Here is a 24070-nt window from a genome sequence, read left to right on the forward strand (position 1 = left end):
TATAATTGGACACCGTATCGGAAAGTAGACATACTCATATAAAAAAGCGGTTCGAAAAAAAAAAGTAATAAAAACATTGAAAAAAATATTAAATAAAAAGAAACGCTATTTGACAGCAAAAAGAAAATATGTAGGATACTTTGTTACAATGCAAGGAATACATTTGCCTGGTATGGGAATATAAAATTTTAGTCTATAATTACTGTATGTTGCAGATTGCAGAAATACAAAAAAATGTCGGTCGTGTCAGATTGACGAAACGTCAAAACAAATGCAGATTGTCACGTACAACATCTTGTGACAGTGTAGCACTATATCAGATCATTGTACACTGTACAGTGTCATGTATTTTATTAGATACTTGGTAAAGCGTTTCATTCATTTTTCACAAAGCATTGCTGCTGTGAACTAAGTTATTTAATATTATTGCTGCGGTTCAATTAAATCTGGTTGGTGAAAGCGCATACAAATGGCCTAGTTCAGGTTGTTCCAATCAGCAAACTTTGCAAAAATTATTGCAAGGTAGCACAAAGATGAATAATTGAGTGGTTAGAACGACTTTGAGAGATTTGATCTTTAAAAGTTTCAAAACGATTTTCGGCCCCAGTTTTGCAAAAGCACTTACGTAAATGCAACTTTACGTAACAGCAGATCAACGCGTGATCTTTATGGGCATGCGCACGTGCGCAGACTTGTTGATTGTTCTGGCACGATTACCTGTCCGTCAACAAGACTACGTGCTTGGCTCACATGCCCAGGTATTTTCACAAGTCTTAGCAATGGTTGAAGTGGCTATTTCAATTTTTACGTTGCTTTTTCATAGCAAAATAATGAAGTGATGTAAAATTGTTCAATCGGCTATATGTGGCACTTCTCTGTTTTAATTTGGTCGACTTTCATATCCTTTTTGTTTTGGCGTCCATTCGGAAAACCAATACCAAGCTCATTAAATTCGGCGTGTGTTGAAGAGCACAGTAAACACTGCCAATTCCAGAGTCGACTGGCTTCCTCAGCAAACGTAGGGCGGTTTAAGAAAAAGCTTTTCATTTAGCTAGAGTGTGTTTTGCTAAACATTCAATTCGTTCATAATTTTATTTTTAGAAGCTTCTGAGAACTAGGCCAGTTTTAGTAAATTTGTTTTAAACTTCATCGTAAATTTATTACGTCACAATGGGTTGCGAAACGCTCACTTTCTACAATCAACTTTGGTGCCCCAAGTCGCAAAGCATTCACCTGGCCTTGGAAGCAAGTAAAGTCCCGTAAGTTAATATCCATAGCGTTTATATTAACGTGGCTTTGTTTAAGAGCTTTTTTTGTATAAATATTACTTTATGACGCCGGTAGAATTGCGCAAGGCTTATTGCAATTATATATAGTTAGAATATTTACACTCCATGCAAATATAAGGCTACCAGTACTTTGGTATTTAGTGACACTTGTATTTGCTCTGTTAGCAATTGGCATTGAGCATTGTGTTGTGGCATCAGTGTCATTTATTGTAGCAAATACTTAAAGCATCATCGGCTATTCATCATCATGTTATTCAAATGTTCATGACGTTTTTAGAACTCTAGTTGCAATTTCAAACAACCTCGTAATTAATGTGGAAAGGAGTGCTCTTAATGGCAGTCAACACAAGGCTGAACTCGCTAAACCAGCGAGCCATTTGCGAGTCGCTCACCATCACGGTGTAACACCGGTGTTTATCGTTGTCAATTCTTGCTACAATCGGCTGCCGAGAAACATATACGTAATTAATGTTTTTATGAATTGATAAATTTTATTTACGACTGACGTCACCAGTTTTCTGAGACCACGATAAGCAAGATTTAAAATCAAGACACGGGTTTCCTAAAACAAACAAGAATATGTATCTTCTCTTGAAGTAACCAACCTGTTAACAAACTGTAATATTTTATGCAAAGAACTAAAAACAAATTTTGATCCATCCATGTTTCGTGCAGGCATAATACTGTGGAATTGAATGGAAACGGAACAGGTCACAATTGTAACGAGAATGAATCAACAGTAAGTATGTCATGATTTATTTATTGTCGTTCTTGTTCAAACAATTGTTTATTCATGACCCGATGGAGTCACAGCATCGATGCTTTTTCAGATGCCTGCTCTCGAAACAAATGGTCAGAGTGCCAGCCGGAACTATAGAGAGGCAGCACAGTACCTCAAACTCATTTCCGAAGACCCAGCCACCCGGTCCAAGCAGGAAAGGGTTTTGGAGCATTTTGTAAAATATGTAAGTAGTTAGTACGGGTAAATGCAAAATTAATTGCACAGATGATCATATTTATTCAGACAATACTGTACGTATTGGTCGACATAAGAAGAAATTCTTTGCAAAACGTGTTGCTTTTTTGGGCGTTTTAAGATCGTTTGTAGCAGTGATTCTCAACTCAAAAATAATAAAACTGGAAATTTGTTCAATTTTTTTCATTCATTAAGAATATGACACAATTTCTTTTCTTGTTTACAGATTCTTCCCTATTTTGAAAAATCAATCATTCTGAAGAGTCCAAGGGAGGGCTTGGATCTTTTCATTGAAGCTCTTTCTTTCCTTGAGAACGATCTCATCTGCTCTGGAGGGAAGTACTTCGGTGGAACTCAACCGAACGTGGTAGACTACGGCCTCTTCCCATATTTGGACAAGGTATGGCTCGCCGTGTACTGTACTATGTCAATGTTGAATTTGTGTTATAACGTTTTCATGCGCTCGAAAATTTTTCTTTGCCACAAAATTTGGTCCATGATCGCGTCAATTGTTCATGTCACGACGGAAAATTAACTTTGTCATCAAGCAGCACACTTGGACGGGATGCCTTGGATAGAGGTTTTGGCGCCATTCGCATGAACTAAAAACTAGGCTACTAATAAGAACATAAAGGCAATGTGTTGAAAGTACTGTTTAGAATAGATGCAAACGTCTCAATTTCAGCCTTTAGCTGTTGACTTTTCGAAAAACCGACCAACACAACAAATGCTAAAGTAGTCAAGTGAAACATAAAATCAAGTAAGGTGTTTTGTGTTCATAGTGCACATGTTAACAACATACTACATTTCTAGATCGGCAAATGGATCCCAGCATTCGAACCATCTGATTGCCCACGCATCCAGTCATGGACCAAGATGATGCGAGAGCACCCTCTAGTGGTGAAAGTCATGTCAAACCAAAGCGATTGCGAGCATTTTGAAAACTATTCGGCATCTTTAAGGGCGCGCCACCTTTCGTGATCAAGAAATTTGTAAAGAAACTCCACTTGTCAGCTGTTTTTTTCTGCATTGTTTTAACTAGTGACGTAAAGTTTACGTGGAAAGATGTCGTAGGCTACTTTGATTGAAAGCCAAGGCCGTGTTTGTATGGTGTTGTGTGTTTATAAATGCCTATTGCTGCAGGCGCATGCATTTCATTGATCAAATCGCAATGATACCAATTTTACTGCTGTACACGTCATTCATTTATTTTGTAGTTCGAGCCAATCACAATTTGTGGTTGTCGTCGAATTGGTTACGTAGGATGATGCCATCAGTGATTAAAACTTTTGATTGATGATCACACGTGGTTGAATTTTTAGCCAACAATCTTATGGTTTTGCACGTTTCGTCAAAATCAAAAAAAAATTATTCTTTGTCTTTATTTTGAATTGTTTCCCTTATGAGTTGGCAGCCGTTCTCGGAGCTACTCCTATCTGAAAAGCTGCTTTTGTAAATGTAAGTCAGCACTTTCTTGAAGAAAAGTTGTTACAGTTTCTTCGTAGAACACAACACATGACTGATCAGAGTCGTGGCAAAGGAATGTGTGAGCTCCAACCCCCCATGATCAATAATAACTATTACATCGGGCATTTGCTCTCCATTGAAAGTAGATGCAAACTTCGTATCCTGACGATGAATGCTCAGACGAAACGTTTTTTAAAACATATATCAACTATTGTACAATGTAGTATTACATAACCTTTTGTAAATGTACAAGTTTGCAATAAAGTGTTTTGTTGTGTACGACCGAGTATATGTTGTGTGGCGTCTCAAGATAATCAATAGAGGTGTAGTGAAACAAGTTCCTGCTACCAAAATCAACTTCAAATTGCGAATACGACATTTATATCAAAAATATAGCTAGCGCGTTTCTTTGAGCACGTTTGCAAATCACTGCCTGCAGTTACAAAGTCTGTAAATTTACATGGACCTCGACACTTCGATTGGCTGAAGATTTATCGATAGCTCAACTGAGAAAGATTTTTTGTATGAAAGCAGCTGCCACTCTAGCTAGAGGATAAATGAAGTGCACACTTTAAAGACAAGTACATACATTATTAAAATAAACATTTATTCAATATAAAGCTCACTACAAATAATAAACACTACTAAAAGGCGAAACAAAACTACTCCAAGTTTGCACGATGTCTTGTGAAAAAATAAAGGCGTGCAATCTGTCATATGGAGCGGTCACAGTTTGTGTGCGGTTATGGGGGGAGGGTAGAATATAGGAAAGCAACCGAATCATTTTGGAGTTACGCAAAGTTGTATAATAAGTTAACATTCGAAAACATCACGATGCAGATATACGAATCTTTAACGCTATGCGCACAGATGCAAAAAAAGAAGCGCGACAAAGTTCAACAAAATTACAGGAATATTTCCTGAAATGAATACACATGAACCCTTTAAAGGGTAGAAAAAATCTCCCGGAAACTTTGACTCGAACGCTGGATTTTGTTGAAGAAGAGAAACTGGTGTTTCAGAAATGTCAATAAAATTGACTGATGTGGAGATTTCAACAGTTTGTGTGCTAACTAGTGAGTTGCAGACCCCTCCAGAACATTGGTAGCGCAGAAATTGAGGATCACCATAAATGTATCTTGCAGCAATGATTTTTGGTTGAGAATTTGTAATGGAACCACTGTTTGCATATAAAATATCAAACCGTGACGTTAAAACCATCCCAGCACAACCAGAAGTGTCATTAGCAGGGGAAGCAGAGTAGGCGCCTTGCATAACCTGAACCCAATCTGATGGCGTGTTTTGTGTTTGCAGAGTTTGATTACCTGTGTTTCCAAAAACCCCAATAAACACATCATTTGAGCCATTAAAGATTGGCCCATCAAGAAGAACCTTGATGTTTTCTTGCAAAGTTGAACAACTTAAGCCGGCAACAGAAATTTGACAACCAGTCCTCATACTCTCTCGAAACAGAACAGGACGCCGAGTCTTGAATTGACTGCAAACTCCACTAAAGTCTGGATCAATAAGAGATATCTCTAAACCAAGTATGGAATTTTGATTCACATTTAATGTGCCTTGCTCTCTCACTGCAGAAATCATTGGTTTTCCATTCAAATAGCCAGGATTTCCACTTCTTACAGTTACTTGGCCACCTACGTTTTGAAGGGTTTGAAAATTAACAGAAAATGTTTGAACTAATGGAAGATTAAGATCACTTATTTGTTGAAGAACAAAAGAAACTGTGGTACCAACAATTCCATTGAAACCATCAGTGGTAACAAGATATGAAACTTCTGTGACAACGTTGTCACAATTTGCTGGCCCATTCATTACTGGCCCTGTGCAGTTTTCTACAACTTCATTTCCATCTATCAAACATGATGCTATAGTAATGTTCAACAGATCTAGACTAGAATTGGAAAGAGGCGTTGAATAGACGTTAAAGTTTTCAAAATATGTGGCATAATTCAAACTGTTTTCTGAAACACAGGAAGAAGAAATGCTACTTAAAGCTCGTGTGCATGAAGAACTGCGCTCAGTGAAGTACTGCACTGGGGCGTTGTCTTGACATACATTGCTGATTCCATTAGTTGGAACAGAGAAATAACTTCTCACTCCAGTGGTGTATTCAATAGATATTTTATCACCAGATTGATAGAAAGCACTGTTGGTGTTTGTGCTTATATCTGATGCAAATGTGAACCCTTGATCAGCAGAATCAAAACAAGTGTCACTTGATATACAAGAAGGACTGATATAAAAATTTCTTTCAGCAAAATTGTCAGTCTGAACACAGAACAAATTGTTCAACTGGTCTCTTGCTGTGGCTTGTTGAAGGTTGTTGACAAAAACAATTTGGTCATAAGCGCATAAAAAACTTGCTTCGTTAAAAGTACTTTCAGTGCATGTGTTAAATGTAACAGTGTCGTTCGCTGAGCAATCTGTTGTATCGCAACAACAATTCACTTCACATAATCCTTGAACCAAGTCACAAGTGCAAGTTTGGGCGAGCGTTCTTGAAACTACAAATGAGCAAAGGAAAACAATCTTCTGCCAATTTAGAACAATCATTTTATTTTGCACTGCATTTTCAGTTTTTCAAATAAACTCTACTGTTCCTGGAAAAGAAAACATATATATTTTATTTAGAAGCATTGTTTGAATATGACTAGAGCTCGACCGATATATCGGTCAGCCGATATGTATCGGCCGATATCAGGTGTAGCCGATATATTGTATTGGCTAGTTTTCGCCGATAAACATCGGCCAGCAAAAGCACACTCAAAACCAGCCATACATGCCTTTAGAAGAAACACAAGTTACTCAAACGTGCTTGCATAGCACAAACAATTGTTGCAAGAATATAATTTCCCGCCCATTCTAGTGCGCGCATCTAGAAAATGTTAATACTGTATCCCTTAGCTTCCATTCAAGCAGGAAAACTTTCGAGTTTTACGTTGCTTCAACGATTGATGACAATGAATCAGTGTAACAAAGGTGAATTTTTCGCTAAGAATCGATGGGAGTACCGGTGTACTTCTACACTAACCACGCACAACTTATTTCAAGTCTTACGTCACAATGTCTGGCTTTGATCTCCGAGTGATATTGATAAGGCAAGATTCGTTACAAAATTAGATCATACGAGTAGGCTTATAGGCTATCACAGCAAGATGCAGCAAAATTTGTCAAGTTTTGGTATTACAGTAAGAAAGAAAAGGCCCAGGGAAAATTAACTTTCGCTCACATGACATGCAAATAAAAGCCTAGGGAAACTTTGCACAGAAGAAAATAGTAGCATCATTGGTCGAATAAAGCGGTGGTCGAATAAATTTGTGGCAGAATACGGTGCGATACTGATGAGCCCAGCCTCATGGGCGAAACACGTGTCTATCGCTGTCAATTCTTGCTACAAATCGGCTGCCGAGAAACATATTGTTGATTGGATGGTCTGAATGGCTTAGCGTGGAAGCTACACCGTTATGGTTGGCGAATCGCAGCTGCTCGCTGTACTAGTGAGTGCTCAGCCTTGTGCTGATAGCCGGGAAGAACGCCCCTTTCTTCACAATGTCCTCTGCCCTGGCGCCTGCTGGTTTTGTTGGCTCTTTCTTTGTTTCCACAAAGATAAGAGTTAAACTGACTGGTAAAGCGGTGGTCGAATAAATTTGTGGCAGAATACGGTGCGATACTGATGAGCCCAGCCTCATGGGCGAAACACGTGTCTATCGCTGTCAATTCTTGCTACAAATCGGCTGCCGAGAAACATATCATTGTAAAAGTTGCAAAAATAAACCCCAAAAAAAAGCCTAGTGGAACTTTGCACAAAAGAAAATAGTAGCGTCATTGTAGAAGTTTTCCGACCCGTGCCCAGAGCATTGTGACGCAAGAAGCCACACGACCTCGTTTGGTGGAAGTTAGACCAAACACGTTTGTCCGCCGTCAGCAAAAACAAATTTTGAGGCCTGGGTTGTTTCTTTCTTGTTTGGTGTTTTTTGTGTTTGGTGTTAAGAATGATTTTTCCATTACCGCAACTAATGCATAGACTTTCTTGGACAGGTTTGTTGCTTAATAACTTTGTTGGTAACAAATTTTTTGTAGCTGATATATATCGGCCGATAAATATCGGTATCGGCCTGAAAAAGTGATATCGGTCGAGCTCTAAATATGACCATGTAATAGAAGAGGGTGGTTTAAGATGTCATTTACTAAGTTTCTATGAGTAAAATAGGTATTTTAAGTAACATGAGTAATGAGTATGCATAAGTTAAGTTTATTTAGGTTAATAAAAAATGCGAGACAGAATAAGACAGGAAAAAGGGGTGAAGACAGTCACTAAAAGAAAAGATTCTGTCGTCCCCACCAGTGGGGACAAAATAAAATTTACATGGTGTTAATCAAACTTGCCGCTGAATGGAGAACAGTGAATAGAATGCGTGCTTAAGCACATACTCAGAGAGCTAATTCAGCACTGCCTGATCTTGTGATTTCTCCATGCATGAAGCTGCACTGCCCAACTTAGCTGTTTGGGTGGACTAGCCTATACCATATAATTGGTGGCAAGCCCTTTACTTTGTATGTAAGTACAGTACCGTATAATACTAATAGTGTTAATAAAATATTTATGAAGTACAGTTCCCTACTCTATCCTTAAGCCCTGCATCCTTGGAATATATAATTAAGTAGCATGCATCATAATCTTGCCTGCTTTCTGTAGTACCGTACCAGTAACTGATAGCTAACTGGCTGTCACACTTGTAAGTGTGTTCTGGTCAGTAGTTTACAATCAAGCTGGCGTCAAACTGTTCTTGTCTTACTGCATGCACTTTCAATATAGTAATATCAAGTTTTAACGCTGGTTATAAGCTTTTGATAAGGCAGCTATTTGGCTGAAATCAGAAAGACAGAAATACAATGCATAAATAAACCCAAATACCATTTTGCCAACCCAAGCAAGCAAACAAATTGTTTTCCTAATTCCAGCTGTTAAATTATTTTGAAAAAAAAAAGATTTAAAGGGAAATAATGATAAAGTGAATGTCTTCTGAGACACCGAGACCTTACCCTGGCACGCCGTCGGCAAGAAGCGGTTGACTTGATCACATCGAAAAACTTTTTTGAGAATTATTAAAATAAAGTTCAACCAGCCTCATGTTTAAAAAGAATATATATTTCGCTACATAATAATGAGCATCTTCAGTTCTGCAAACAAATTACTGCAATGAGTGCTGCATAAAGGGAAACTATGCTGTAAACCTCTATAATTAAAATTAAAATGATGAGCAAAATTTCTTCAACATTTACACATTCAGAAAAATATTTACGTCATGGTTATATATACGTCATGGTTTATATACGTCATGTCAATATTTTTCTGAATGTGTAAATGTTGAAGAAATTTTGCTCATCATTTTAATTTTAATTATAGAGGCTTACAGCATAGTTTCCCTTTATGCAGCACTCATTGCAGTAATTTATTTGTTTGTTTGCAGAACTGAAGATGCTCATTATTATGTAGCGAAATATATATTCTTTTTAAACATGAGGCTGGTTGAACTTTATTTTAATAATTCTCAAAAAAGGGAAATAATGTTGTCAATTTGTTGGTTGGTTTTGAATCTTTATCCTCGGACTGACAAAGCCTTGGTTGGTTATTCCTGGTAGTTTCGCATACTTGTAGAAGCTCATTACGCAGGCCGGTTGCCGAGATTGGCAGAGTGAAGTTTTCCGATTGTTGAAGTCTTGTTGCCAGGGATTATTCCATTCATTGGGTGCCGCTGAATGGAGAGCAGTCCTTAACGTGTGTTGCTCAAGCGCACACCCCGAGAGTCGAACCAGCGCCGCGTGATCTTGAGTCAGACGTGTAACCACTGAGCTAACGGGCCAGGGATTAGAGAGAAAACTTATATTTCGTCTGTTGTGAGAATAGTATGGTAGCCTTAGGCTACAAATGAAATAATACGGATAAAATAAATTTTAATACCATTAAAATCATTAAAAGCTTTTGATATAATCTAAATACAGATTCAAACTGATTGACCATTTATACTTGAAATTGACTTCCAATAATTTATTTTCTAACATTTTACCACTATTTTGATAACTATGGCATATTATTTTGGCAAATAAAAGTAGTGCTTTTGGTGCCATTTAAATTTGTTGAAAATTTATCCTGAAGTTAGTCAAACCAACAAGTAGGCTATACTTATTTTGTATGGGAAGCTGGGATTTGATGCAACCAAATGCGCTTTCCACGATAGATTTGCTATCTTACTGATTGTCACAATCAATGTGCGAGGTCTCGCGACGAGCTGCTTTGTATCTTGACAGAACGTGCTGTTTTCATTATGGAATTTTGAGCGATGTGTTATTATCGGTTATTGACCTGAAGTAACCTTTGATTGCAGGTCTTTATTATGTAATGTGTTTCCAGAGCATTCGGGACATTCATTCAGAACAAATCTAGATTGTTCTGTTGTTTTTCACAATTGCCGAGTGACGTTTGTCATGACGTCATAAGGATGTTTACTAGTAGATCTGTGATTGCAAAATCTTTATTATGTAACGTGTTTTCTAGAACTTTCTACTCCTACGTGACTATCTAGAAGCTTCTATAAACCTGCTAGAAATAGTGGTGTGAATTGATTATTATTATTATGATGAGTTGATTATTATGATGAGTTGGTGATGAGAGATCATTGTTGTAGTAGTAGCAGTTGTTAATAGACGCAAAGATTATTGTTGATCGAGAGTTGAAGCATTGAATACGAGTAAAGCAAAGTTGATGCTAATATAATTTCTGATTGAAATTAGAATCGTATGAGAAGCTGTGAGTGGATCACGTTAAACTCGATCAAAAGCCGCAAGCGTTGGAATCTATTGCTGTTTAGCCTACTGTTACTTTGATTAATTGCTGGAAGTGGTAAACCATTCGTTGGAGTCCTTCAAGCGTTTTCATATATATCATTTCACTAGTAGAACTATTCGACATTTAATTGACTGCTTTTCGGTTATAACCCATTAAACTACGTCATTGAACCTTTCCAAGTCTTTTTCCTGGTAAGAGATAGAAAGAAATCGTGACACTGATCAAGATCATCGTTGACCCAAATTGTTGATATAGGCTAAATTTGTTGACTATAACTTACCTTATATTTTTTAAGAAACGTCACCCAAATAGCCTAATTACGTCAGAGTCTATTTTTTAATTTGTTTAGCTTGCTCCAACAACAGCATTTGAGCCTTTTATCTGGCTTGTCATTTGCTCTATGTTGCTCATCTAACTTTTTGTTTCTTACAAAACAAGGTTGGTTTCTGCTGGGAATCTTTACCTTCGGACTGAAAACATTTCTTTGGCGGCTTATTTCTGGCTCCAGACACACGTGTGTATGGCCGAAAACGTTTGTAGCTTATAGTTTATGTTCAATTTTAATCCATTATGTTAAATGCCGTGTGGTTGCTTGGTTGTATATGTCTGTGGCTGAAGAAAGTAACCTCTTTACCAAAATTGTATTTCTGGCTCGATCACTAACACTTACAAAGTGAAGTTATGGGTAGACACCTTAACATGGGCTGTTTTTTATGCAAATCAGCTGACTTCAGTCATGTGACTCGAAAATACGCCGCGGCGCAATGGTGGCAGCTGGTTTGCACGGCTCTTAGACCTACGTAGAAATGTCTACCGAAGTTATCGCTTCTTGTTGAAGTGTTGTTCTCCGCAAATTATTCCATCTACTAAGTGCCACTGAATGGACATTGGACATCCGTCCTTAAAGTTCGTTGCTCAAGCACCTAACCCAGGGAGTCGAATCATCTTATTCTTCGTCTTGTCATTTCTTTATACACAGATTTGTTGACTTGAATAGTTCTTCAATCAACAGCAGGAAATTTGGTTAGAGATTATTTATTTCACAACACCTTCACAACATACAAAATTAAAAATTTTCTTTAGCAGGTTGGGTTCCAGGGCGTCAGGAGAATAAAGTCCATTCTGAAATAACCCATAAAATCAATTTTGGAGTTATTTTCTGTACGTAGCCTAAAATGAAAAACAAAATGTTTTCAAGTAAGCCTACCAAGTAGCCTACCATATCAAACAGACTAGATAATTAAGAAAAAAATATAAGCTAAGACTTTTAGAAAATGTTCGGCCATATTGAAACAAGGATGGGCGCTGGGCAATTAATTACGTTGTGTAAATAAACGCATCTTGCTTCATTTTCCTCAACTGGTAGCAACCATTTCCAACAATATCACTCCAGAGGCAACTTCAATTTGTCAAGTGGTAAGTTTTTACCGAAGCAAAAAAGACTATAACTTACTACACCAGAGACTATATTACAAAGCTTACAAAAATGGGTAGTTAAACAAACAAACACGAGAACCTCTGTCCAAGTTCGCCTCGTTTGCTCAGTGGTTAAGTGCCCCAAAGTAGATCGAGGGTGGCTAGTTTCGGCTCTCGGGATGTGCGCTTGACTAACGCATTTCAGTATTAGGCTACTAGCCTACTCATTAAGCAGTTAAGCACCTAATGGATGGAATAATTCCCTGGCAGCAAAAATTCAACAACTATCGGAAACTTCGCTTTGCCAATGTTGGTGACTGGCCCTGCGTTGGGTAGATAATTTGTGTCGGTATCAATAACATCTTTGGGTCTCCGAGTCAAAATACTTTTCAGAAAAATACACCATATCCAAACAATACTCGGTAGTTTCTTTAAGTTTTCCGTTTCCTTGGAAAGATTCCGGGCCCGGGTCCAAAAGTAGCCTTTCTGGACCTCCCTAAATGCTGCTGTGCGTCACTGGTAGCCTGCCTCATTCACTCTGCAAGTATGCGAAATTGCCAGAGATAACCTATCACAGACTTCGTCAGTGGTTACGCGCCGGGCTCAAGATGACGCCGTGCTGGTTGGGCTTCCGGGATGTGCGTTTGAGCAACGCATTTCAAGACTGCTCTCCATTCAGCGGCACCTAGTGAATGGAATAATTCCCGACAACACTTCAACAATCGGAAAACTTCACTCTGCCAATCTCAGTAACCGGCCGTGCGTCAAGAGCCTCTACAAGTATGCGAAACTACCAGGAATAACCTATCAAGACTTTGTAAGTCCGAGGATAAAGATTCAAAACCAAACCATTAGTTCGAGGACAAAGATTTAAAGCCAACCAAAAAGTACGATTAATTGTATCTTCTCCAGTCATTTGTCCTTTGCCCCCTTAAACTTGAATCTACGTCAATATTCAGACAGTGATGTTGCAAAAGTGTTCTTAAAGTCTTTCTTTTAACATTGTCGAAACCTTTCTGGTTTCGAAAAGACTTTGTGGTAAGAAGCAGTTAAATCCGTTTTCGAGATAAATGGATTTAGCTGTTTCGTTTTACAACTTTGTCAATGATTATTTTTAAATGTAATAGAAAATCCGATCATACAAGGTGAGCTAAACAAAGCCACTTACCACCAGTTCATGTCCTTTGGTATTGCAAAGATGTCTGAAATGAAATAAAAAGTTTTTTATTGAAACTATGCTAGTCATACAAACAAGATTTTTCTGTAACACATAACAACTTTTGAAGCATCTGTGAAGCATGAGCCAATCAGAAGCTGTGTTGTCTGTGACGTTTTTACATAAATAGAAGTTAGACGTAGAACAGAGCAAAAACCCAAACAGTTCTGATAGAAAGTAAATTAACTGAACATTCCGCCGTAGCCAGCGTGTCCTAGAGGGTTAGAGCTATGGAATAAATTTGGGTGACGTGGGTTCGGTTCTTACCCCCGTCGTAACTCTTGTTTGTTCTGTAATTACCAAACAAGGTTTAAAGCGCTGATCAACTCTCTAGCTGAGTGCTAGAAGGGTCACAATTGGACGGTAGCCACTTCAAGCATGTTCTGATTGGTTCATACTTTACAAGCTCTTACAAAATTTGTCACGTTAAAATGGCTACAAAATTTTCAGCCACAAGGATAAAGTTATTCAGATTTGTGGTAACCTACGGCTAAACAAATTTGGTACTTTTATTTAGCATTATCTTACTCGGGTAACTTTCAGCACATCTGTAGGCTATATAGCTAGATTTACTTTAAACAGCGAAAAATAAACGCTCAATCGCCGTTTATGAGTAGGCTTACATTTGCTTACATTATTCATTCATGATCTCAGTGGGGATGGCGATTATTATTGGAAATCTTAATAAATCTCACCGTCATTTTATCGAAGAATTTTTTCATGTGTTCTGTCAATGCTGGACTCCAGTCCTTTTCTCTGGCCAGTTCCAGCAGGGCATTTTCTCTCTCTTCTTGTGAAGTTTGTTTGCTTTTGATATCCTGAATCGTTTCCACCAGATTGTCATCCGAATAACTAGCAAAAAAAATTAGTGATTATTTTTTTAACACAAATCAGTTAAAGAATAAAGAATTCTCAAACCGATAAATGCTACCACAGAAGAACCTCTTGTGTAAACAAATACTTAGAACCAATTCTTAAAACTACCAAATTCTTACAACACTTAAAAACTGCCAATTCTTGTTTTTGTTTGAATGCCGTTGCTTGCGAAAGTGCTGAAAGCTTATTACGTTGGCAGCTTCTCCGACAAGTCAACCCTTGCGTTTGAAAAAAAATTATACTGTATGTGGCCTAAGTTTGGTGTAACGAACAAAGCAGCCTTCCCGACACTTGCTGCTTTTTTTGATCGCGAAACAATCTTTTTACTGTTTTTTATGCAGCAGATGGTTAGTTCACCCTCTTCCCAACTAATTGTTTTCTTAGCAATGACAACAAAGTTTTGTTTTAATCTTGAGGGCAGCAATTCTTAAAAATCGAGTTTGATTGATTGTGAAAATTTTATCTTTAGATTGAAAAAGCCTCCGTGGAAGCTTGCTCTTGACACTTTAGCATACTTGTGTGGAGGATTTGAACCACTGACGCAGACCTAGTCATCAAGATAGTCAGAGCAAAAGTACGGTGGATTGTTGTTGCCAGTGAATGATTTCATTTACTAAATGCTGGAGAATGAACCTGTATTTAAATTGTATTGCTCAAATGCGTACCATGAAAGAAGAAGAAGCATCGTTGCCGTTTTCTTTGCACAAATCGACCGCTTACCACACTGCGCTATTTGAGTGGGACAGAGCTTGACAACATAAATTAAATAATAATTCAACTTCATAGCGCCCTATGTTGCACATACAACAACGATATTTTGGAAGTAGGCAGCATGACTTTGGGAGAGTAGAAGGAATATTTGTAAAAAAAAAACTTAAACAAAAAATATTTTTAATTGACCCTTCACAACCCAATCTTGCAAATTTGACATAAGTCGTACTTCTAAATATTCTGTGATAAAAAGCTTTTTCTAAAAAAAAATATATAAAATAAATTTGCAAGAGTTTCATAAACAGCTTTTCTCTAAGCATATTAGTTACTTACATCGGTCTTGAGCTTCCAGGCTTCCACCAAGACATCCAATGTGCAGCCTCCGCAGACGTCATGCCGTACAAGCAGACCACGACCAAGAGTATGATAACTTTCGATTTCATGATGAAAACAAATTGGTACGCGACAGTGTTTACTTGATGGTTTATTGCACGAAGGCTATCTATCAGTGTTTTTTCAAGCGAAAGGATTAGAAACAATTTTACAAACCAGAACGGATATCTAACTGCTGCAAAATATTTTACTTAATCAGGCTCCGGTTTTTGCCAAGAACTTCAAGCCCTGTGTTATATAGCCACTTGCGCAACGTTTGTTAAGCTTCTAATAGTTTTACATTAGCCCCCTATTAAGTTCAATTGAAAAGAAAATGCACGATTAATGAATGGAGCTATATGATGAAAAAAACAATAATCTTTAATTCTTTAACACATCAAAAATTATCGCAGAACCAACACTTAAAAGCTTCATGTATACCTCATTCATTAATGGGCTCAAAACAGACAAGCCTTACGTCACATTTGTAAAAAATTTTGCAAATTGGGGATCATTCTTTTGTGTGGTGTTTTGAGAACATCGGCAGCTGATACTATTGAATAAAATGCTTACGTCATCATAAAATCCTGGTTGTTGTATGACTTAAAATTGCAGCTAATTTGATGCATAAATGGAGTAATTTTTTTGCATAATTAGAAAAAACATTTTGCAAGAAAGCAAATCAGACGTTTTTTTTATATTGATTCAATGTTTGAAGACGTTGAATCAACGTAAAAAACGGTTGGTTTGCTGTCTGGATTGCAAGTGCTGTCTATTTCCTCGACTTTATCAAATATAGATGAATCCGGCTGATGTCATGTAAAAATAAGCAATAATTGCCATAATCGTTTTGTTTTCGTTTTCATTAAGATTGGTTTTAGAGTTGATATAACCTGTCTACATTTATCTCAGTAAATAAAAGCCTCTGTTTTAAATTGAAGTTACCTTTGGTAAACTCAGGAGGTTAAACTTCGGAATGACTGCACTTGTTTAAAATAAGGAAAAAGTGAATATGAGTAACTTAATGCAAGTAAACACTGAAGAAGTCTCAAAAGAAGCTTCCATGTAAATAAATTGGAACAACAATGATTTTTCTAAAATTTAATATTATCAGCTCCCTGGTTGGTGACCATGCTTCACTTCAAGTCATGTTCTTTTGAGTTTGGGCTTGCAACAAATACGAGCTTTAAACCAATTTGATTTTGCCATCGTTTGTTGCTGGGTTTATTTCAGTGAATTTTATTACCCTGTAGTCGTATAAAATTCAATAATGAAAAATTGTACATTGCGTTCATTTTAATTGAAAAACCAGTTCTGGTATGATATTGCAAACGTCAAGATAGGCCAATAGACGTGGCATATAAGCAATGAGCTTCTGTAAATAAGTCCACAAATGCATATGGTAAGCAAAATTACAAATTAAGCTACGCATTCATACAAGATTTCATTATAAAATATAACAAACGACGAAGATTTGCAATTAAATTTGAAATATTTTACTCTGCAATAACAGCAAAAATTAAATTAAAATTTTTCTGAAATAAATATTAATTGCATTAATGTAAAATAACAAGAAAGTTTCAATAAAAAAACATTCTTACAATTCAATGTTGGTCGTCTATGAAGCGACAATGGATTTTATTAAAAACAAGAACTGATAAACTTTTATTAGGCTTATCTAAGCTACATTAGCATAAAAGAGTTTGCGCCCAAACCTAATGCTTCTTGCCCCATTTTTGAGCAGGCCTATGGTAATTGCAAAGCGCTTTTAGTGCTGCCCCTAAAAAATAAGGGTCCACTGATAAAGTTTGGGAAGAGGATGAAATGGTGCACTCACAGCACTGATTGTACCAAAGAAGATGCGGTTCTTTGCTCTTTGTGCTCACTCAATTTATTGCTCTATAAGTAAAAATGAACCATCTTTTTCAACAGTCGGATCAAGCTAGTAGTCGAACCAGGATCAAATCATTGGAAGACGAGCGTCTTATTAATCTTATTTGCTTCCCTTTTCCACCGCCATTCCAGTAGCATCAGCTTATCGGAACGGAACACTTGGATAACGCCGTCCAGAGTTTTGTCAAAGCACAATTTTAACATAATAGGCCTATACTGAAGGGTTTGGAGACGTTCTCTAGAAATTGTTGAGATTTTTTTCATGGTTCTTTAATGTTTTATTAATTTTCTTTTAGACCTATGACTCAAACTTTGATATTAAACCGTCATCATCATCAAAACAAAGCTAGGATTTTCTGATAGAATTGAAAGCTTTGATTTAAAATTCAATTTAAGTTTGAAATAATTTCTTTTTCATTGTTTTTTTTTGACAACGTCTTGAGTAAGTTACCGTAACATCGTTGATTGGAGGAGGTATAGGTAGGCTATTGACATTTTGACTGTGATGGTGGAAGGCAAAAAAACGACAAATTTCACAAAAAAAAATACCAAACTGAAAAGCATGCCGGAATTAGTAGGCTAATGTAACAAAGTCAAAAAACACAACAAAATGTAGGCTATATCAGCTATGATAGCCTATGACACGCGTGCTCTAATACCTAACATTGATTTGGAGAATCAAATAGGCTATGCATGGACGAGCAAATTTTTTTGAAAAATCCGAAATACTTTGCTTCATTGGTTGTAAAAAGTCATGTGATAGGCCTAAATAAGAAATTGCTCCCTGGATCCGCTATTAACTACCAGGCACACGCTTGGATGTGAAAACAACAGTCATTAGGCTGCGTGTCTTGCCAAGGTGGAAGCCACTCGCTCTCTTTAGACGTTAGGTCTATGACTCAGTATGACAAATTCGAGAGTGAGTCAAGTGACCTTATCACTCACGATGCAGCCGAGTGAGGAAATGATGTGATTTTCTGGAAATAAAGTTACATCACACATCAATCGGCTTCTAAATAATAGCTATTGTAGGCCTACCATATTTTCATCGCCTAAAAAGAGGACACGTTTCGCTAGCGAGTAAAATACGTAGAATAGATTGTTACGTACGAAGAATTTTTACACCCTTTTGGATAATTATAGACGTTTATGCAGCAAAAATTACAGCAAAAAAACAGACACAAAAAAACAGACAAATTTGTTTTTTGCAAGCCGATTTGTTAGATTTGTGTGACAAAATAAAAATGTGATGTGATAATAAAAATGTGACAAATCAGGCAGTATCTTTAGGTAGCCAACTAGCCATGCCTTAACTTTTTTTGGAAAAAAAAGGATCAGCTTTAATGAAATTATAAAAGTACTTGCACGAATTATAATTGAAGTTGTATGCAGCTGTTAATGAGATACTAAGGACAGACTCAACTATAAGGCTGATCCCTTCCTTGTAGCCTACCATTGGGGCTAGATCACAGATAAAATTCATTCTACATTTACAGCCACGTAAGTTGTAAGTAGGCTATCTATGCCACGATATATTTTGAAGTAGGTTATATATTATGCATTGCATAGTACACTTTGGATTATTTTTTCGAATTGCTTCACTTGACAAAATAGCCAAACTATTATTGTAAGTTGGTAATCAGCAACGTCTACAAGCGTTGAATCAATATAAAATAGATCTGGGTAAAACAATAACTATTGTAAAAGTGTGAGAACCTTAAAATGTAAACATGTCAAACTCTTTGCAAGTTTTTGCGTTTTTTAATGTTTTATTTCTTTGTGATTTGCACATTTTTTTGATTGTCACAATTTGTTTTTAATTTGTCCCAATTTTTCTTTTTTATAAATTTGTTGATCAGATCTCCTCAAATGAGGAAATTCCCTCACAAGTGGATTTGCAGTTCCGCTCGCACTCATCGCTGAGCACAATTTGGCTATACCTACGACAATTACAAAGCAATGTAGTGTTACAATGAACGTCTAGGATTGTTGAGAAAAACAGATCAAATAGTACGCCAATGTTTTTTTGAAAATCTATAAATCAACATGTTGCATTGGTACAGAAATGGTTGGAAATTGCGAAAAAATCGCATAACAATGAAATCCTGTTGAAAATATGAGCAAGAAAACTGAAAATATAAAAAAAAGAGGACATTTGAGCATTTTTGGGTGTCCTCGGAGGACAATTTATTTTTCTTCAAAAAATAGGACAAATCTTCTTAAAAGTGGACATATGGTAGCCCTAAGCTATTGCATCAAATTAAAATTCGTTTTTTGCAATTGTTGCGTTCGGTTCAGTTATACTTAATCATACTTAATCAGGCTATACTTAATCAAGAGATTGATGTTTCATGTTTAAGCATTACCCGACAAAGTGGTGATTTGTCGTATATTGTAGTTTCCAGGGACACCCATCATAGCCTAATCAACACAGAATTTACAGAAACAATAATGTGTCTAAACAAAAAAACAAATGATGCTTACATTAGCAAAATATAATCATGTTTAGTAACTTTCAATAACGCTCGGCGAGTCTAAATCACTGCCCTTCTCACCGGCGCAAGTTCGACTCTCGGGGTGTGTGCTTGAGCAATGCATTTCAGGAGTGCTCTCCATTCAGCGGCACCTAGTGAATGGAATAATTCCCCGGCAACAACACTTCAACAATCGGAAACTTCACTCTGCTAATCTCGGTAACCGGCCCTGCGTCAAGAGCCTCTACAAGTATGCGAAACTACCAGGAATAACCTGTCAAGGATTTGTCAGTTCAAGGATAAAGATTCAAAACCAACCAACCAACAGGGTTGAGAAAAACCCGGGTTTTTTTAAAAAAGCCCAACCCGCCCGGGTTTTTTTGGGTTTTATTGGTTTTTTTTAAAAAAGATGCAAAAAAAGGTAGATTCATGCTTATTTCACCTCAAAACTACTTTTTACGAATGAAGTGCCTTTCACTCACAGTAGGCTACATGCTTGCCATAACTCAATAAAATAATGCACTAGGGCTGTTGTTGCTTGAATGTTGCATCATCCATTAATTTCAAGATCATGTTGGATGTTGCATCATCCACTGATTTCTATACCAAGTTGATGCTACCGTGGTAGAAATCACATTTGCATCATTTGCTTTAGATTTGAAGGCAAGGAGCATTTATGCCATCATGTTTAAATATTTTTTATCATTTATATATAGTAATGGATGAGCAATTGAGCGATTGCGTGGCCAATTAGGCAAATGCTCTGAAACAGCCATGCGTTAGAATCCAGAATCTGTAATTGGTAAATAGCCTCCTAAATTGCATTTCACATCATATATATATACAGACTACAGTAGAGTAGTACTTTCACCAGTTTAACTATAAGGCCTTCTTGCATAAATGAGTTTTAGTGTAGTATATACACAAAGTGGCATTACTTGATTTTTGTGTACTGTACAATATCCACTGCGTTTTCAGTTTATTCTTGGAAATTTACTTTACAATCACATGCTTAAGTCCCAATTTAAAGTTTGTTTTAAGTGCCTTGTAGTGTTTTTGTTCATTTTTTTCATTTTCTAATAAAAACTGGACAAATATGATGCTCTGGGTTTTTTATGGTTTTTTTTGGGTTTTTTTAAGTGGGTTTTTTAAAAAAAAACCACCCGGGTTTTTTTGGGTCGGGTAAAATACCGACAACCCTGCCAACCAACCAGCCCTTTTATTTTGAAACTTCATTCAGCTAGTTACAAGTTTACTTACAGTTTAGCTAGTTTACTGTCAGCTTGTTTTATATGCTTTGTTATTCAACACAATTTAGTGCAGGTACCGCACTATATTTTAGAATGCCGATAGATATTATAAAGTTAAAGCGAATTGAAGCGCTAAGCCGCCAAAAATTAGTTAAAACTGTTGAAGCATGGCGAATGAAACCCTGTGCGGCAAAGCGTGATAAATAGAGTTGCCAGATTTGCAATTTTTGTTATATTAGAAAACCTTGACAGACAGACCATGCCTTGTCGATAGCATGAAAAAAAATATGGCTAGGGTGGTGTGTGCATTAATAAAGTCCACTGAAGACCATGTAATTACTGGTAATGAGTTGCAAGTATTTGGAGCCAGAGTCTCAGGTTTCGGCAGGAGTTGGAGTGATGTTTAGAGTCAATATCTTAAAAGTTTTTGAAGCAGAAGTAGAGTTTGGAGTGGAGCAGAAGTCCAGAAAACCTGACTCCGCACACCTCTGTGAGTGTGATCAATGCATCAGCGAGAGTTTAGAAATTACGTTTCTTATTACGCCGCGAATACGTCGCTTATTCTTTTACTATTGTCTAATTGCTTCAAGGGTTTTAGTCACCGTACGGTAAAATTGTATTCGATTGAAACAAAATTATGTGCCAATAACTTTTGTTGCAAGCAAAACCAAGATAAGTGCTGCTTCAGCAAAAGTAAGACAGGCCTACATTATAAGTTTTGTGAACTGTGATTTATGAAGTTATAAAATAAGTGTATAAAAGATTTTTTTTGTTTGTTACAAGAAAAATATTTTACCCATTTGCATTTGTACACAGGCTACAGCACTTACGGTATAACTATTTGCAACGTAGGCTATTATAATTTTGTTGTAGTAAAATTATGTAGTAGGGTATATTAGTATTTTAAAACAAAATTTTATTTTAAAATATTTTTATTGAATTTTACTGCTGCCATTTGAAAATCCTACCAAGTCTTTTTTAAAGAAATTTAAAATCTTTTTTAACATTTATGGCGAATTTGTTGCGCAACAAATCTAAGAACACTACTTCGCAGATCTTGGAAACCGCTTAGCACTTGGTAGAGTACGGTATTAACTTTTTATTTGGCAACGCTGTCAAAGCACACCAGGCCAAGGAAATTGACTATTTCTATGTTTCGTCTTTCGTTGGCAGGTGTGCGTCTGTGCGATGGCTTGTGAGTTGTGACAAATGTGAGTGGAGTGAACGGTTGACAACATCTAAGAAGGCATGTGACTTGGGTATGCTGATACAAATACTACACTACACATATAACACTAGAAATGATAAGGCATTTGCAGTAGCCTTTCATGCAATACCGGTACGTATCCCATTATCCCATATAATATGCTATGGATGTTAAGGGGTGGGGACGATGTTGTCTCCTCATACATCGGGACGCGCAATCATTTATGCCACCAGAAAAAGCTTCATATGCGGCGGGCTGTTGGATTTTGGGTCAAACGTCAATGCCCATGTCGTCTCCGGTGAGTACCGGTAATTATGAATAACGTTGCTGAATAGACCATATGCGGCGGGCTGTTGCATTTCAGCTCAAGCGGCAATGCCCATGTCGTTCCCAGTGAGTGATTATGACTAACGCTGCCGAAAAGACTTGATAATCGCTGGGAATACACTTTTTTCTGAAGGATAGGCCACAACGGCAGAATTGGGAAAGTACCGTACCGGTAGGCTATTACATTTTATTTATTGTGGTGTTTGCAGGCCTGGATTAACCATTGTGCTAGGGTGTGCTAAAGCACAGGGGCCCTGCAGACAGAGGGCCCCACTTTTCCTAAAAATAAAATAACAAATTTTTCCTGAAAAACATTTTCAAGAAAAGAAATTAAGAAAAGTGGGGCCCCTCTGTCTAAAAAAAGTAACACATTTATCAATATATCTCCCCTTCAATGCAACTGCAGACTTGCTAGAAACTTCTGCTGCAAGAGATAAATTTAGGATAAAACCATTTATTCCAGTGATTGATGCTCTTCGCTCTTATTTAAGCAGAAGAGCTACTGTGTACAAAAAAGTTGCTAAGAATTTCTCGTTTTTAATTGATCTTCATGCATCAAAGGAATAGATTTTACAGAGTGTTATGAATTTAGCGAAAGAGTTTCCTACTGATGTTGATCTCTGTCTTGTTGATGAACTTTTGAATTTCTACCTGTATCTTAAAAAGGCTTATGGAAATAAAGCAAGTTTTAGTCATGAAAACATGTACCAGATAATAAAGAATGACAAAGTTGAAGCTGCTTTCCCTAATGTAGAAACAATTCTTAGATTGTTTCTTTGTATGATGGTCACTAACTGTTCTGGAGAAAGATCATTCTCTAAGCTGAAAAGAATCAAAAACGTACTTCTGTCTACAATGACACAAGAGCGGTTGGCTAATCTGAGCCTTCTCAGCATAGAGTGTGATAAACTGCGACTTCTCAATTTAGAAAAAAGTCGTTCGACTGAATTTCATGTTAGTTTTCTAAAGGCAGTGGCTATTTGACCGGCTTCGGTCTTTGAATCTGAAACATTATTTGACCGGTCATGACGTCACTACATAAGCGCTTTTTTCTTTTTCTCTTTCAAAGCAACAGACGAGAAGCGCCGATATAAGTTCTAACTTCAACACGTATTCTTCAACTCAGTCCGTGGCGCGTGCGATACGTCACCGGCTGCCAATCTAGAGGGGATGAGTTCGATACTATGCGGAAGCATTCTTTTTTTTCATTTTTTTTTTATCTAAATTTTGACCCGAAGCGCATTTTTGTGGTCAATTTTTAATTTGGCGGACAATTATGCAGTGACGTCATTGACCGGTCAAATAGTGTTTCAGATTCAAAGACCGGAGCCGGTCAAATAGCCACTGCCTTTTCTAAATCCTATTGGTAGTTAGTAGTGAATGAAAGAGCAGTTTAGAATAGAAATTCAGAATAACCTTTCATTGCAATTTGCAGTGTAGTGTGCAGTACTAACAGTGGTCCCTTGCTACAATGTTTTCCCTTGCACGGTTTCGTTGATTTAATTTGTGTGATTTTGCATCCATTATAACGTAAACATTGTTGACTTAATTTGCACATGCTTATTTAATCATCGATCACGTGCTATTTCAAAGTTATCTAACTTAGCCTACCTAAGCAAGGCTCGGTTTCCTCTGCAAGCGAAACCAGCTTACTTCCATTACGCTCCACGTAAGCTGGTAAGGGCCCCCATAAAATTCATTAGCACAGGGGCCCCATTTGACCTTAAT

The 24070-nt window shown here is 37.1% G+C and overlaps 2 protein-coding genes and 1 long non-coding RNA gene across 3 annotated transcripts; 1 reads left to right on the forward strand and 2 right to left on the reverse strand.

Moving 5' to 3' along the window:
• The first annotated feature begins 1084 nt into the window (after positions 1-1084).
• On the forward strand, positions 1085-4011 carry LOC145768530 (glutathione S-transferase omega-2-like). Its single transcript, XM_082580041.1, has 5 exons — positions 1085-1259; positions 1965-2028; positions 2120-2254; positions 2492-2665; positions 3079-4011. Exons 1-5 carry the CDS (start codon positions 1171-1173, stop codon positions 3244-3246), a joined length of 630 nt encoding a protein of 209 aa, XP_082436167.1. The 5' UTR covers positions 1085-1170; the 3' UTR covers positions 3247-4011.
• A 307-nt stretch (positions 4012-4318) lies between these two features.
• On the reverse strand, positions 4319-6337 carry LOC145769328 (tectonic-3-like). Its single transcript, XM_082580929.1, has one exon. It carries the CDS (start codon positions 6304-6306, stop codon positions 4591-4593), a length of 1716 nt encoding a protein of 571 aa, XP_082437055.1. The 5' UTR covers positions 6307-6337; the 3' UTR covers positions 4319-4590.
• A 5282-nt stretch (positions 6338-11619) lies between these two features.
• LOC145768144 (uncharacterized) lies at positions 11620-15406 on the reverse strand. The gene is made up of 4 exons (XR_014288912.1): positions 15153-15406; positions 13928-14084; positions 13185-13218; positions 11620-11722 (listed from the first exon to the last, which is right to left on the reverse strand). It is a non-coding gene; the product is annotated as an uncharacterized LOC145768144 (long non-coding RNA).
• Positions 15407-24070: the final 8664 nt, after the last annotated feature.

Source organism: Aplidium turbinatum, chromosome 4, assembly GCF_918807975.1.
Source record: "Aplidium turbinatum chromosome 4, kaAplTurb1.1, whole genome shotgun sequence".
Taxonomy (NCBI): domain Eukaryota; kingdom Metazoa; phylum Chordata; class Ascidiacea; order Aplousobranchia; family Polyclinidae; genus Aplidium; species Aplidium turbinatum.